This window comes from Astyanax mexicanus, chromosome 2, assembly GCF_023375975.1.
Source record: "Astyanax mexicanus isolate ESR-SI-001 chromosome 2, AstMex3_surface, whole genome shotgun sequence".
NCBI lineage: Eukaryota > Metazoa > Chordata > Actinopteri > Characiformes > Acestrorhamphidae > Astyanax > Astyanax mexicanus.
In genome coordinates, this window is record NC_064409.1 from 31620850 (window position 1) to 31638494 (window position 17645).

At 40.1% G+C, this 17645-nt stretch overlaps 1 protein-coding gene across 1 annotated transcript; it reads right to left on the minus strand.

Annotated features, from left to right (window-relative positions):
• Positions 1-519: 519 nt before the first annotated feature.
• On the minus strand, positions 520-17645 carry LOC103022829 (NLR family CARD domain-containing protein 3). The gene is made up of 5 exons (XM_022671552.2): positions 16079-17645; positions 14408-14575; positions 3963-4142; positions 2745-2924; positions 520-1217 (listed from the first exon to the last, which is right to left on the minus strand). Exons 1-5 carry the CDS (start codon positions 17557-17559, stop codon positions 1097-1099), a joined length of 2130 nt encoding a protein of 709 aa, XP_022527273.2. The 5' UTR covers positions 17560-17645; the 3' UTR covers positions 520-1096.

Consider the following 17645-nt stretch of genomic DNA (forward strand, 5'->3'; position numbering starts at 1 on the left):
AATATTGCATAGTTCTAATCAAATAAATAAGTAATTTTTTTTGTCTCATTTATATGTTCAGGGTGTCCTCATTTACCCCATCTAGTACTGAAGATCGAATGAAATTTATGCAAAAATATAAACATTTCTGAGAGATTCACAAACTTTAAAGCTCATCTAAGTAAGTATATATCTGTCTATTGAAGATACTAGATTTCTGAGCATTGATGTGAGAGTTTGATTGCATTCAGTGAAAACAGCATTAGTGAGGTCAGGATAAAAAAAATGTTTTTCACATTTGCTCTGATTTTATTTGCTTGCCGACAGTATGAACCAGAGATATCTCTTGTGTCTGCTCAACTTCATTTTATTTATTAACACACCCATTGCTGCATTTCAGGTCTGCAACACTCTCCAGAAAATGTTGGTATGGTGGAAATTAATGAGGTAAAAAACTGAATAATAATGTGGTGTCAAACAGGATATGTTAACAGATTATGATCATGATTTAGTGAAAAAAAAAAAACAGTATCCAGGAAAGGTATTTAAAGTATTTAATAAAAATAACAAACGTGTGAGAAAATTATGTTGGTCATGGTACACGGTTTTGTCACTGCCATGTTGCAACATTATTGCAGAAATTATATTGAGATATTACCTCTTAACACCTTACAAAATAACACCTGATATACTTCATCCCCTGAAATCCTTGGTGTCGAACATATTTTATTTTGTTGTGAGATGGAACGTCAGCATTACAACATTACAGTTGTAAATCCCAACTGTTTATGAAAGGTGTTGCGGGCCTAACATGCAGGAATTGAGTTTACCTGATAAATCATGAATTATCTTATACTGTTTGAAATCAAATAAAAGTCAAAGTAAATGTCTGCGCTTATTTTTATTTGAAATTTCTATACAATCCCAACTTTTTAGAGTTGGGGTTGTAAGCGGTGCTTTTGTGCATTAAAATACTGTCAATTACTGTCAATAGATGGATCATACCAACCTAAATGTACAGGTATAAGCTGGAGCTTCATAGTCCCACCATTCCAACTGAATCAGTATCAGGGTCTCCAGCTTGAAACGGGAGTCTTCTAGCAAAGAGCAAAACTGGCTAAAAGCCCAGTCCAGGTGTGCTGTAACTCAGGTCCAGTTCCTTCAGGTGTGAAGGGTTCAAGGAGAAAGCAGAGACCAATGCAGTAAATACTGTTTGTCCCACAAAGCAATTAGCCAACCTGGTGGGACAGTGCAGAAAAAAGTGTAGATGTATTAAAGATCAATCTCTAAATGCTTTTAAATAGTAAATAATAAAATATAATTGTAAAAATTCATATGTATCATCAAAGTCTTCCATTTTTATTTTTTGCATCATTTGACTTTTTTTTTTTTCAAACTTTTATAATAAATCATATGATAACAATTATCCAAAGTTACTTTGCAATCCATTCTATTTATATTGTTAAAAGAGAATGTTTTAAAGTTCTCAAATTAAAGTAAGATTTTGAAAATACATGATTTTAATTGGACAGCAGTGGTACATACTATATATGGACAGAGCATAGACATGTGCTTATTCATTGTTCCCTCAGAAATCAGTTTAAAAAAAATCCTCCTTTCTTGGAGAACTGTTCTACTGTTCAGCATATTCTTTCTACAACATTTTGAAGTATTGCTGTAATTCAAAAATAAGGGCATTAGCAAGAACCTAGGGTTCTAACATTCTACAACAGTCTGGATAAAGAAACTTTTAAAACTGTTTAAATAAAGAAACATTCTAAAACAGTGTGAATAAAGAACAGGGTCAATGGGAAAATATTCTAGAACAGTGTGGGTAAAGAAACATTATAAAATAGTGTGAATAAACAACATTCTGGAATTATATGAATAAAGAAACATTCTAGAACATTGTAGATAAAAAAAATGGGTCAATAGGGAAACATTCTAGAAGAGTGTGTATAAAGAAACATTCTAGAACAGTTTGGATAAAGAAATATTCTAGAAGAGTGTGAATAAAAACAGAGACAATGGGGAAACATTCTAGAACAGGTTGGATAAAGAAACATTCTAGAAGCATGAATAAAGGACCATGTCAATGAGGAAATATTCTAAAACATTTTGGATGAAGAAACATTCTACAATAGGTTGGATAAAGAACAGAATCAATGGGAAAATATTATAGAACAGTGTAAATAAAGAAACATTCTAGGAGAGTGTGAATAAATAACTGGGTCAATGGGAAAATATTCTAGAACAGGTTGAATAAAGAAACATTCTAGGAGAGTGTGAATAAAAAAACGAGTCAATGGGGAAATATTCTAGAACAGGTGGGATAAAGAAACATTCTAGGAGAGTGTGAATAAAGAACAGAGTCAATGGGGAAATATTAAAACCATGCATCATTTTCATTCCACTTCAAAATTATATGCGAATGTGCATTAGCCTCTCACTTCAAATCTCAATAAACACATGTAAGTTTGGGTTTGTAAGGTACCAAAATGTGAAAACTTTCTAGGGGTATGAATACTTTTGCAAGCCATCACTAAGTAATATTTGCATATTAAGAGTTTGCATGTAAGAGTTGCATAACAGACTCACTGGAGTAGTAAAACATAAATCATTAAATCCCTTGAGCATTTGCTATGTTATCATTGTTTATAAATAAAAGTATAGTTTTAGTGAATGCAAATGATCTGAAAATCTCTGTGAACATTGTGGAAAGTCAATCCTTCCTTAAATGTTTTTTTTTTTTAAATACAACATACCTCAGAACCCTAATGTGGCAGCAGGGATCTCCCAGTGCTTCCGACAGTGGTAAAATTTTCTCCTCATCATTATATTTATATATACGCTTCAAATCTAATTCTTTCAGATTGCACATACTGCTGCGGAGTGCTGTGGCCAGGTTCTGGAAGAAGTCTGCTGAAAGGCTGCTGTCATGTGCCCTGAGAAAGAAATATCAAAACAAATAAGCCATTTAGATTGATGATTTTTGATGCAAAATAAAATGTTTGTTTTGGAACACTTTATGTTAAAAGGGCATAAAGAATGTGTATCATTTGGTTCACTTATTTTTTTAAGACATTTTGTACTATCTATATCAATAATTAAAATAATCATCTTCAGCTACCCAAAATAATAGAAGATTATTTTACTGAAATAACTAATAAGACATTATTTATATAAAAAAATAAATCTCTCCAACTTACCACCATTGACATAACAATTTTACTTCCAACAGTTAAATGTGATCTTCCTCTGCATAAATTTCTGGGCCCAATCGGAAATCTTCCTTTGTTTTTGACTTGTGATGTAAAGTATTCAAACAGGGTGTCCACTCACACCTGACTGTAATAACACTCTGACACAATAATTTCACCTTCTGATCATCCAAACGTTTCACATAGCATTTTTGCAGTGGCACACTGCATCAGCTTGGTCTGCATGGTCATTGTCTCAGAAGGCAACCTCTTCTGAAGCTGATGCACAAGAAAGCCACAAGGTGAGGGTGAGCAGTCCAAAAGCATGGATTACTGGAACCATGTCCTTTGATATTACGAGAGAAGATAAGTATATTAGGCTCAGATGGTGTCCAGCATGTGTGGTGGCGCTCTGGCGATGAGTACCAAGACAACTGTGCCCTGCCTACAGTCAAGCATGGTGGTGATAGCATTGTGGTCTGGGGAGATGAATTCCAACATGTACTTTCTGAGCAGATCCCTTCGGAAACTGTGCCGCATGTCAGTTTTCTAAAAAATAATGACCCTAACACCACCAAGATAACAACTGCCTTGCTGAGAAATATGAAGATAAAGGTAATGGACAGGCAAAGTATGTCTCCAGACCTAAACCAAACCAAATTGAACAGTGTGCTCACTTGTGTTGCAAGATATTTACTTGAAGCAGGCATGAGGCAAAATGCCAATTAAGGTATTTCTTTCAATTCAGGGTTTCTTGCTACTGGAAATCTGAAGGTTACTTACACAAGTTTCTCTAGATGAGCTCCAGGCATCACTAGTAATGTTGCCAGGGCTTTCTTTGTCTTGGCATTCAAAGCGATAACATGTTTCAAGTCCAGCTCCCTTAAATGAGATGGGTTGGATAAAAGGCCCAAAATCAGAGGATACGTCCCTGTATCATTATGCTTGGGAAAGTATGGTAATCTAAAAGATAAATAATTTCAGTTAGCATCAAAATGTATGTATTTGTAATTCAACAAGCAATATCCCTGTTTTATGCCTGTATTATTATAGATGTATGCATAATTCTCCAGTCTATATAATTTAGTAGTGCTATATTGTTGAATAAAAAAGCCCTATTGCAGGACCATTTGCACAATGCCTTGAACCAGCTGAAAGGATTTTAAACCCCCCATAATGAGCACACTATTTCATGTATTGAGCATGTTACTTTAAAAAAGTAATTAGTTATAGTTACTAGTTACTTCTTCAAAAAAAGTAACAAAGTTACTAACTGAGTTACTCCACTATAAAAGTAACTAGTCACCAGTAAAAGTCACTATTGCGTTACTTTTGTGTTACTCGCCCCCGTAACCCCCACACCCCGCCCCCCACCTTCTCAGAGCGTGTTTCATAAGCCACATGAATACAGTTCACGATAGCAAAGACCTGCATAGAGGTTTGTCCATGACAAATTTTTCATTCGGGGAAATAATGTGCACTCGACGTGCACATTTTTGTGTTGGTATTTCCATCTGGAAAAGGCTGTTTTGCCACTGGAGTCCTCCTCACTCGCCATCCTTACTCACCACACACACACTTATAGTGACAGCCAGACGTTATAGTGACAGGCAGAGTAATTAGTTAGATTACTCATTACTGAAAAAAAGTATTATCATTTCAACGCTGTTATTCCCATCACTGTTCATGAATAATCTGGAGATGCCAGGTGCAAAGTAGAAAGTAGTATCTAGGGCACAAACGTAACACTGTCCATGCCACAAGATATCTTACTGGCATTTCCTCAGTTGGAATGTGGAATCTAAATGCTGTTAAAACAGAAAGTTTAGCAACTTTCAGAGCACACAGCTGATGCAAGAAGTTAAGTAAGAATAAGTAGATTTGATAAATCAAAACTACACCAGTCAAAACTATTTAAGGGAATATTTAAAGGACATTCAGGATTTTATTTTCCGAAGTAAATTATAAGACGGATCAGGATATGTAATCAGATATTAAGGAAACGTTAGGGACTGTAAAGATAAAGCACTGTCATATCTTGTCAGCAGAGCCTAATCCATTATTTTATAACTACATTTTTGTATTCTAGTTATTTAGAATTAGTTTAGAAATGTGAGTTTTCACATTCATGTCATTGTCTGTGTGCAGCTGGAATAACATTAATCATCACAATATAACAAAGTCAGTTAAACTTCAGTGATATAGATTTGCACAGTTAAGGATCATAAACAATTGTAAATCAATTGTAAAGTTTACCTTGGTGCAAAGGAAAGTTACAACAGGTGCACCGGAATGGCAACAGCAAGATAATGTTTTTTGCAGGGGATGGCCAAGTAAAAATACACTCTTTTTCATGTCTTCTGATTAATTCTTCCAGTTTTACATGTATGTTATGAGTATCTTTGTTAATACTGATTGCATTCAGTATCTGCAGCTCTTTCAGGTTACACAAGTAGTCCAGCTACTCCAGGAATGTACCTCTATACATACTGTCTGTCACATGGTTTGCTGTGTTTCCCAGCACAGTCTCAAAAGCATGGAGGAGATACCACGACATACTGTAGGTTGTTACATGAGGAGATCAGGACAGAGCCATAGCAGCAGGACCAGAACAAACTGTCACAAACAAACATGAGGTGGCATGAGAACCCATCATCCTCTGGTGCAGACCTGGGCATAGTACGTGAGATTGTTGGTAAATTAGAAGGGAAAAGTAAATCTGTAACTACGATACCTGTTACACTGTAATAGGTGCACGAAATATAGATAAAAGGCTTTTATTTTGAAGTCAACCTGTTTTGTGTTGGACAGGTTTTAATATAGCTCGTAGCCCGCGATATGTCATCTAATATTAAAAAAAGAAAGACTGACACTGAATGGCAAAGGCAGCAAGGATTTTTTACAAAGCTCCACGCATCCAGGAATGCAGCCGTCAGGACCAGTTTAGTAATATCTCGCAAAATTGCAGAAACAATAAGTTTATCAATTTCATCAGCTCTAATATGTCCTGAAAAAAATAAACATTCGCAAATGTGCCCCTCTCCAGGCAAACTGTAAGGAGTCGGGTTGAGGAAATTGCAGGAAATCTGATAATTTAGACGTTTTTTTTCCTTGGCTTCGTACGAGAGCTGTGATGCCCGCGATACAGCGTAGTTACTTATCTTTATACGAGAAAAAACGAAAAACTTGATGACAAAGGAGCTAGCAATGTGGTCAATGAAAGGAACTACAAGCAGGAGTGATTTGTTCACAGAGGTAAATGTTTCCACGAAGAAGCTTGGACTACAATGAGACAGACTGGCAGATGTTACAACTGATGGTTGTCCAAATTTGACTGGAAAAATAAGTGGACTCCAGACAAAGTGATTGAATTGAACGTTGAACAGAAATTGATATTTTTTGCATTGCAATATTCATCAGGAGGTCTTGAGTAAGTCAGTGCTAAAAATCAGCCATGTTGTTGATGTTGTAACTAAGATAGTTCATTTCATCAGGGCAAGAGCACTGAATCATAGAGAGTTTGTTGCACTGTTGGAGGATCATGAAAGTAAAAACAGTGATATAGGCTACCAGACAGCTGTGAGATGGCTCAGCATTGGCGAGGTGCTGAAAAGAGTATGGGACTTGAGAACACAGATTCGAGATAGATAGATAGATAGATAGATACTTTATTGATCCCCGGGGGGAAATTCTTGGCATCCAGCAGCAGGTTACACAATACACAAAGTTAAAAAAGATAAAATATAAAATATAAAGATACATATAAATACAATCAAATAAGAAATAGAATATACAGTGTGAATGTACAGTCTTCGTGTGTGTGTGTGTAATGGAGATGGAGAATGGAGGTAGTGCAGTTGAACACAATAGACAGTGAACACCAGTTGATGTGCATAATGTGAGGATAACTGATGTCAGCCAAACAGAAAGTGCAAATACAGTTATATAATAATTTAAATTAAATTAAGCAGTGCAAAAGATACGTAAACAGTGCAAAAGATACGTAAACAGTAGATGAATTAACTAGTGAATGAACTACTAGTGCAAAATATGGTAGAACTATAAAAAGTGTTCTAGGCATCAGCAAGTCTGAGAGTGTGTCCATAGCTGGGGGTGTGTCCATGGTGTGGCCGGAATGAAAAAGTTTCACAGAGTCTTTAGTTTGCTGTGCTGAGAGGAGTTGAACAGTCTTATGGCCTGAGGAACAAAAGACTTTCGGAGTCTGTCTGTGGAGCAGGACTGGGACAGCAGTCTGCCGCTGAATGAGCTCCTCTGCCTGGTGATGGTGCTGTGCAGAGGGTGGTGAACATTGTCCATGATGTTCAGCAGCTTGCTGAGGGCTCTCCTCTCTGCCAGTGGTGTTAAGGACTCCAGCTCTAGTCCCAACACAGAACCAGCTTTCCTCACCAGCCTGTCCAGTCGTCCAGCATCCCTCTTGCTGATGCTGCCTCCCCAACACACAACAGTGTAAAAGAGGACGCTGGCTACCACAGACTGGTAGAACATCAGGAGGAGTTTCTGGCAGATGTTGAAAGCCCTGAGCCTTCTGAGGAAGTACAGTCTGCTGTGAGCCTTCCTGTAGAGGGAGTCAGTGTTCACTGACCAGTCCAGCCTGTCGTCCAGGTGCACACCAAGGTATTTGTAGGATTTGACCACCTCCACGTCGACCCCCTCGATGGAGATTGGCTGCTGAGCAGAGGGCCTGGACCTCCTGAAGTCTATGCACATCTCCTTGGTTTTGGAGATGTTCAGCTGCAGATGGTTCATCCTGCACCACACCACAAAATCCTCAACCAGGGTTCTGTACTCCCTCTCATCACCATTACGCTGTAGTGGATTAACCAGAGGATTTCTTCATGGCTTGGACACACACACACACTACCCCCATCTTATGGTCTAAAAGGAATGTTCTAACTTTACAATCACCCCAGAAGAACACTCTAAAAAAAACCTTGGAGTAATCTTTTTTTCAAACAACCTTAAATTTCAAAATGACATTTACTGACTATTTCTTCACTCAGCCTCGCTCAAGAGCCCTAAATGCGAGTTTAGGGTAAAATTCTGTTTACATTCCTCCAAGTCATAAACCTCGGAGTTAATGTAAACATTTGGAACATTTGCAACACCATCACTAGGACGGGACTGCGGACTTAAGAGAGTGTCAAAACTTAATTAATGCCTTGGAGATTGTTAATTCACCAAATGTTGTACCAATTTAGGGGTTTGTGCCTAGTTATTTCTGCAATCACTTAGAAATAAGATGAATGAAATTAAGAGAAATGTTCTAAGCTTGGGATTCCATTTTCAACATTGCAGGCTCAAATTCTGTGGGGTGCAGAAAGAACTCCTTCCCCCACCGTCGTAAATTCAGACAGGCAAGGACCAAGCCTTATCTGAACACTCAGCAGAGGAGAGGAATTTCTCACTCAGAAGATTTTGCTTAAAATACATCTATATTGACTATATAAAAAAATGTGTTTTATAGAATGTTTACTAGATAATGGTATATGTGTCTGGTATATGGTATATGTGTTTGGATGTGTCCTGATTCAATTTTTCTACACATTCAAGTCTGAATCAACAAGGTTTAACTAGCATTTGATAATTTAGCTTTATTTGGTTATCAGTGGTTTAACCAGGTATTATCTTTTAAGTGATTTAATTGGGTTTAAATAATAACATGACTCTTGATCTCTTTCTGACAGAGTATCATCCATCGTTGTATTTCTAAGATTATCTAGTATTACAAAACTGTTTGTGGGCAAAATATATATAGTACATTTATTGTGATTCAATTGTAAGATTGTTGTTTCCTGAATTTATCCTCACAAACTGATATGCTGAAAAATGTATTTTTAATCCACTGTTTAATTGAGTTTTCTTTTGGTTTGGTCTATTAGAAAAAATGGAAATCTCACTAGCTGAAGCATGCTGACCATGTGAGCGAGGGGGGGTTTATGGCCCTTTGTGAATCCCCACCAAAGTTTGAAATTGCTCCTAGACCAATCAAAACACAGACATTTGGGCCACAGGGCCAATCATAGCTCAGGGGCCAAACAGGCCACAGAGTCTAATAGTTAAACTGGGCAGACACAGTTCAGTTTCCAGTAGAGTTTAGGGAGTTCAGTTCGGAGGAGAAGCAGTTAGAGAAGGAGTGGGAGAAGGAGTTGGAGAAGATGAGTTGAGGAAAACAGTTAGAGGAGAGAGGTTAGGGAGCCCAGAGATGGAGAAAGGATAGACTGTTAGTTTAGTCATCTTAAGTTAGTTTTCTTAGACTAGTGCATTTAATCTTCAAGTATATTAATATTAGCTATCCTAGTTAAAATATCTAAGGTTATTTTACAATCTACGAAGCCAAGCATTATTCCATCTAAGTTTAGCTAAAGTACAGCTGAAAAGGAGATCCGCCAGATCCAACCCAGAAACCTGCGGTCCGGAGGCCACCAGCAAGCCAGCTGAGAGTGGGGATTTACCCTGTGGGTTCTAATGGGGCTCCGTGCTGACACAGGAAGTCAAACCACCCTGCAGACAGGCTCACGTGATCCTTTTTCGGGGTGAAGCATCAGACGACCAACCCAGGCGGACGTCACCAAGGCCCACTTCAACAACTCAGAGTAAGGCAGAGCTGGGTTTAATCTTTCGGCAGATGGTGTTCTGTTGGTCATGGTCTGGGTCGGGTCTTTAATAGAGCGTCTTTAGTATAGATGACTCATTTTGAGTGGCTTGGTTGGAAATAAGAATTGGTTTCGTAGACTTAAAATGCCTTAGACCCTTATTTAGAAATACTCACTTAATAGTTATATTAATCTTTATTCCTTTCATATCAGCATTATAACGTGTTTGTTCTTTTATTTCTCATTTATCATTCTACACTATGATTTGATAGCTAATGGCTACATTTATGACTTTTTAATGAATTATTTACTCATATCTGTGTGATTTAATAAATACTTTTATTTTACAAAACCTGTCATTTCAGTGTGTTTTTCTGGATAACTTGGTTATGAAAATTTCTGTCACCTGTAGAAACCACACCCTGAGATGTCTTGTGTTATTAATTAATTTGATTAATTAATTAATTAATTAATTAATCTAATTAAATTAATTTAATAACTGGCGCCCAATTAAAAAATATTTCAACATCTCAATTAGCACCAGGTATTAAACCACTGAGCCGCTACAACGCACACACCCCACAATTGCAGTGTCGTCAGAGAACTTCTGCATGTGGCATGACTCCGAGTGGTATTTGAAGTCTGATGTGTACAGTGTGAACAGGACTGGAGAGAGAACAGTCCCCTGTGGTGCTCCTGTGCTGCTGATCACTGTGTCAGAGGAGCAGTCCCTGATCCTGACATGTTGTGGTCTCCCAGTAAGGTAGTCAGTGATCCAGGTGACCAGGTGCATATCCACCTCCATCTCCATCAGCTTGTCTCTCAGTAGTAGGGGCTGGATGGTGTTGAAGGCACTGGAGAAGTCGAAGAACATGACCCTCACAGCACCTCCCCCCTTGTCCAGATGAGAGTGAGCTCTGTGCAGGAGATAGAGGATGGCATCTTCCACTCCCACCTTTTCCCGGTACGCAAACTGCAGTGGGTCCTCAGCATGGTGGACCTGAGGTCTGAGTTGGTCCAGCAGCAGTCGCTCCATGGTCTTCATCACATGAGATGTCAAAGCAACAGGCCTGTAGTCATTCAGCTCCTTCGGGTGTGCCTTCTTGGGAACAGGAATGAGACAGGTTGTCTTCCACGTGGCAGGAACTCTCCCTAGACGCAGACTGAGGTTAAAAACATGTTGGAGGGGCTCACCCAGTTGAACAGCACATGCCTTGAGCATTCTGGGGCACACTCTGTCCGGGCCAGCTGCCTTCCTGGGGTGAAGTCTCCTCAGCTGTCTCCTGACCTGGTCAGCAGTAAAGGTTGGTGGACTGGAGGAGATGATTTGTCTGCCAGTTGATAGTGTTGATGGTGGTGATGATGAAGATGGTGGAGGTGAGGGTGATGATGGTGCTGATGAAGATGGTAGAGGTGAGGGTGATTGTGCTGATGGTGATGAAGATGATGATGGAGGTGAGGGTGGTGGTGATGATGATGACGGTGATGATGTTGATGAAGATGGAGGTGAGGGTAATGGTGGTGGTGATGAAGATGGTGGAGTTGGAGTTGAAGGTGATGGAGATGGTGGTGATGATGGTAGAGATGGAGAAGATGTTGGTGATGCTGCAGGAGGGTAGGAGGAGGGGGCAGCAGGAGCAGGACAGTCAAACCTGTTGTAAAAGTTGTTGAACTGGTTTGCTCTGTCCACACCGCCATCTACTGGGTTGCCGTTGTTGTTCTTGCACCCAGTGATGGTTTTCATTGCACCCCAGACTTCCTTCATGTTGTTGTCTTGCAGCTTTCTTTCCACCTTCTTCCTGTAAGACTCCTTGGCCTCTTTAAGACGTACCTTGAGTTCCCCCCCTGTACGCGCTTCAGCTCTACCAAGTTTCCGTCTTTGAACGCCCTCTTCTTTTGGTTGAGGAGGTCCTTGACGGAGCTGGTAATCCAGGGTTTGTTGTTTGGAAAGCAGCGTACAGTCTTTGTGGGAACAGCAACATCCATACAGAAATTCAAGTAGTCTGTAACACAGTGAGTCACCCCCTCAATGTCCTCACCATGTGGGTGCAGCAGCACACTCCAGTCAGTGGTGTCATAGCAGTCCCTTAGGGCTTCTTCTGCTTCAGGAGACCAGACTCTGAATGAGCGTGTGGTAGTGGGCTGCCTCAGTACCAGTGGTTTGTACTGAGGCTGCAGGAACACCAGATTGTGATCTGATTTCCCCAGCGGTGGTAGTGGAATAGCCCTGTATGCATCCTTCACATTAGCATACAGCAAGTCTATGGTCCTGTTTCTCCTGGTGGGACAGTCCACAAACTGGAAAAAGGCAGGCAGGGTAGAGTCCAGCGTTACGTGATTAAAGTCACCAGTGATCACATAGAAGGCGTCAGGGTGCTGTGTCTGCAGCGCTGCGACGGTGGAGTGGATGACGTCACACGCCGCCTGCACGTCCGCTCTCGGCTGGATGTAAACACACACGAGGATCGCGTGAGAGAGCTCCCGCGGCATGTAATAAGGTCGGAGACTCACCGCTAACAGTTCAATATCCCGACAGCAGATCACCTCCTTCACGTACACATGTCCAGGGTTGCACCATCTGTTGTTAATAAACAGCGCGATTCCTCCACCTTTCCGCTTCCCGCAAAGCACCGGGTCCCGATCCGCCCTCACTGAAGAAAAGCCGGGTAGCTGCACGTTAGCATCCGGCGTGTCGGGGGTGAGCCAGGTCTCGGTGAAACACAGCATGCTACACTCCCTGTAGAGCTTCTGATTCTTCACCAGACAGGCTAGCTCGTCGGTTTTGTTGGTCAGTGAGTTAACATTCCCCATAACCACCGACGGAACTGAGGGTTTGTACCTCCAGCGCTGCTCCGACTTCTTAGCCTTTAGCTTAGCCTTTAGCATAGCGCCGGCCCTGCAACCTCGGTACCTCCTTCTCAGATCATCCGGTATTGTGTGGACAATGCCCCCACGTCCCGCGGGTCGGAGGGCTAGCAGTTCTCCCCGGGAATAAACACGGTATTCCTCGCTGCCCCGCATATTTACACCAAAAATATCCTTAGGATATAAATAAGATGCACACTAGACGTGTGTAGTAGCACAGAGACGATAAATAAACGTAAAAAAACTCAGAAAAACACACAAAGAGACGGAGCTACTGGAACAGGCAGCCACTCGCGTCGGCGCCGGAAGTTTTGTGAGAAGATTCAGGAGTTTTGTGAGAAGAAAGGCAAAGACATCCCAGAGCTCACAGATACAGATTGGATAGCAGACCTGGCTTTTGGCGTTGATGTGACATCACTAACGAATGAACTAAATGAGGCAAGGGCCTCTTTGCACACAAAATGTACAGCTTGGTGACTGCTTTCATGAGAAAGCTGAAGTTTCTTTCAAGCCAGTTGGAGGACAATATTCTCACTCACATGCCAACACTGAAAGAAGTCACACTGTCTGCTGATCTCCTCCATGTTAGAGGCACTGCAGAGTGAGTTTCCAAGGAGATTTCTATACTTCAAGGCAGTTGAAGAAACTTCTTCTCCTTTTAAATGCAGCGTGAATAATGCACCCAGTGATGTTCAACTCATTGATCTGCAGTCTGACAGTCTACTGGCGGAGCATTTTAAGTCAGTATCACTGCTTAAGTTTTATTTTTTTGTCACTGAGGAAAGCTTTCCATACATAAGAAGGCATGCTCAGATGATTGTTGTTCTCTTTGGACCTAGCTACATATGTGAACATTTCCACATCAGATATTCAGCCTGACTCTATTGCACTTGTCCAAGCCTAAAACGTCTGGCTGGATTTCAGTCAGGTACAACAAACATACAAATGCATTTATTGCATTTGTTATGTATAAAGTTAAGAGATGCTGGTCTTTTGAAAAACTAGATTTTTTGGTGTAAAGTTGTGTAGCTGGTTTTTGAACACTGTAAATGTTGCACTTTTTAAAAACATGTTTTCATAAATGTTTGTTAAATATTTATATAATTACTTGCTCAACATTTTCTTTACAACGCTGTAATGTTTAATTTACTGTTCGTTACTGTTAAAGTGGTGCCTGTCTTTGAAATAAGCACTATTTTATGTCAGGTTTATAGGTTTCTAAACTCTAAATTCCAGATCTGAATCCAATTTAGAACCTCTTTTTCAAATTGCACTACAGACTGACCAAGAGTTAACTGATCCAGGTTTAGGATGACATCCCCCAGCACACCATCATCAAGAGCATACCCAGATGTTACTTGGAGTGTATACAGGCAGGTGGGGGCCATACACGCATACTAACATAATGAGTTACTGCGATGAAATTCACAGAAATTGGATGAGCCTATGATTTTAAAGATTTACTTAGATTTTCAGTATTGATTAATAAACTAATTACTTAATTTATATCAGTTTATATTTTCAGCTTGAATCTTATGAAAACCAAGATCCGATGTGTGATTTAAATGTTCCCTTAATGTTCCTTTTTTTGATGAGTTTATTTTAGTACCACTTTATCATTATTGTTGCTGTGTGTTAATAAATTATGTCCAGCTAAAATGCTATGACTCAACTTTTAAACTTGTACAAAAAAAAAACATACTAAAACAAATATAGAAACAAACCATTTTGTTTCCTTTGCAACCTCACCTGAGGATTTCCACTTTGCAGTTGGAACTTTTCAGTCCTCCAAAGAAGAATTCTTTTTCATTTTCACTCATATAGTTAGCGTCTATGTCAATTTCTTTGATGTTGTTGGATGGTGATCTCAGAGCAGTGGCAAGTAACATCCAGCACATCTCTGAACACTCACAGATTCTAAAACAGAGAAACAATGTTCTCCTTAAAACATGATTTAGCAGCATCTTTACAGCAAATGTTTTATAATGGAGAGTCCATGCACTTATAAACAAAAACCTGATAATCTGTTATAAAACAGAATTTAGCTGTCAGCCTGCCTGCTTCTGAACTTGTTACTTAAAACTCCCAGCATGCACCCACAACAGCTTCCCTGACTTCCCGCTCTCTGAGCTACTAATTGTCCTTCCCTGTATATATATCCCTCAGTTTGCTCTCTTGTCGCTGAGTATTTAATCTAGTTATCTAGTTTATTTCTTTGCCCAGTTTATTGTTTGTTTCACTACTGACCCTCTTTTTTGACTCCTCTTTTGCCTACCCCTTTGTCATGTTGGATATCTCGTGTATGACCCCGGTTTGCCTGACTACTCTCTTTGGTATGTTGTTTACATTCGCTGCAATTTGGTTTCTGAACCTCCCTGTCCCTCACAATTCCTTTAAGGTCAGCCCCTTTATTAATAAACTTTGTGATTGCCTGTGTGACATTTAGAGTAAACTGTTTATAGTATGAATAGCTGTTGTTAAGTTTGAAACGCAGTCTGTCTGGTATTATACAACTGCTTACAATCATATAATACTGAGTTTAATTCATCCGTTTTTTTTCCCAAATAGAATACTCCTGACCTTCAAAACAGACTAAAAGATCATACCTAGACTCTATGACCTTCTAAAGCTCACCCTGGTTAAAGATGAGATGAGAAGTCCTTGATTAATGTTTATTGTATTTATAATCTAACTCAACATTTCAGATGACTGAATTTAGAGAAGCACAATTTTAAAACTAAAACTACACTGTATTGCCAAAAGTATCCGCTCGCCTGCCTTGTGTTTGGTGTTGTAAGACTTGGATGCAGCTGCTCAGCCATGGAAGCCATTCCATGAAGCTCTCTACACACTTTGTAAAGGCCACGTGAGGTTTAAAGGTTCTGTAGCGATTTACTCTGCAGAAAGTTGGTGACCACTGCAACCCATGTGCCTCAGCATCCGCTGACCTCACTCTGCCTTTTTATGTTAACGGAGTGAGTTGCTTTCATTCACAATCCTTCCACTTTAAAATAACACAGTTGACAGTTGACTGTGGAATATTTATTAGTGAGGAAATTTGACTGGACTGGACCTGTTGCACAGGTGCTGCACCCTACCACTGTACCACACTGGAACTCACTGATCTCCTGAGAGAAACACATTATTTCACGTATGTTTGTAAAAGCAGTCTGTATGCCTAACTCCTTGGTTTCATACACCTGTGTTAATGGAAGTGACTGGAACCCAAGTTTAATGATTTTGATGGGTAAGCGAAAACTTTTGGCAGTGCAGTGTATTTGGGGCCGTGTTTGTTGAACTTTTGCAAGAATAAAATCCCAATGTTTGCTTGAATATTTTACAGAACTCAAAAACATGCCCTGCTAAATAAAAGGCAACTGGTTTAGTATAAGGTGCTATACTTTCAGACATTTTACTTACCTTAGAACTCTTGAGTTCTTAACAACTGGCAACAGTCTCGCAAAAGCCATTTCTGAGTTGGGATATTCTTTAAGGTCAAAAATTTGCTGCTGATCCTCAGAGTTCAACAAAGTCTTTGCCATATCAGACCACTCTGAGGGCATTAAGCTGTCTTGGACTATCCTGTGGACTTTATTTGGACCCAAAATGTAGGACAAATTCAATTCATCCAGACAGCGGACAAGAGTAAGCGATTCATTTAGAGCTGAGCACCCCTGCATCTTCTTCAGGATGTAAGGGACAATCTTCTCTGAGTTCCCTCTTTCACACAAATCAGGAAGAAAACATGACAAGTCCTTGTAGCTGGGACCTGCAGATATTCCAATGAGGAAGATGAGGAAGAAATCATATTTGCCTTTTTTGCTCCGTAAAGCTTTATCTACGGCTGTTTTGTGCATATCACATTGAGCTTCTCTTGATTTGAACAGTTGCTTTGCTCTCTCTGCCAGTGTATAGTGAAGCACATTACCTTTGCTGGGCTCATAATTTACAGCCACATACAGTGCAGACAGGTACGACTGAATGCTCTGGAAGGGAAATTGATATACCTTCCCTTGAGTCAGTTCTTTCTCTTTAAACAATGCAGGCCACCTCTGTGAGAGTTCAGCTGCAACTGATGAAGCCATATTACTGTTTCTTAGGTCTGCTTCAAATACAGTCAAACTGTCGTTCTCAAGGGTGTGCCATGCTAGTTTGCCTAATTTTAGGATCTCCTCAGCATCTGTCTTCCTCAGGTTTGCTGCAGCTTGTTGATGAATAGCCTGTTTCCTCATCTGAATGAGCAGGAAATGTGTGTACATCTCTGTTAAAGTCAGCGGTAGCTCTGTGGCAGGTGTCTTTGTGATAGCTTCTTCCAGCACAGTGGCAGCAATCTGACAAAAGCCTGGTAGATTACGCATGAAGTACAGATTATGTGATGACTTGACATGAATGATCGCTGTTGCAGCTACACTACTGTCACACACAGCTCTTCTAATATACTCCTCCCACTCAACATCATCCAGACCCTGAATCTCAACAACCCGCTGCACATATTTAGAAGGGATGAAATCACATTCCTCTGGACTTGATGTTAGCCAGATCTGGGCTTTTGGGAAGAAGTCCCCTCTCAGAAGGTTTACGAGCAGTTCGCTCAGCGGCAACTTCTTCTCAGGATCACCACAGGATATTGTGTTCCAGACTTTCAGTTTGAGTCTGCATTTGTCCAGGTCCTCAAGCACAAACAGGACTCTGGCATGGTTGAGAGTGTCTGTGTCCATCAGCTCTGGAAAGATCAAATTCAAAAGCTGCTTCAGGCTGCATTTGTTAGTCTTCAGCAAGCTCAGCTCTGTGAGACTGAAGGGTAGAACAAAAGTGATGTCCTGATGTGTTCTGCCCTCTGCCCAGTCTAAAACAAACTTCTGCACTGCAGTTGTTTTACCAATTCCAGGTAACCCTTTCATCAACACAGCTCTGACATCCTCATTTGTGATGGGACATGGCTTGAAGAGGTCATCATACTCAACTACACTCTTATTCTTCAGGTCTC

Coding starts and splice junctions, on each gene's coding strand:
- LOC103022829 (XM_022671552.2), bottom strand. CDS start 17,559: ATGAAAGGGTTACCTGGAATTGGTAAAACAACTGCAGTGCAGAAGTTT. Junction 14,576..16,078: donor AAGAACTCAAGAGTTCTAAG/GTAAGTAAAATG, acceptor TCTCTGTTTTAG/AATCTGTGAGTGTTCAGAGA. Junction 1,218..2,744: donor TGCCACATTAGGGTTCTGAG/GTATGTTGTATT, acceptor CTGTCCCACCAG/GTTGGCTAATTGCTTTGTGG.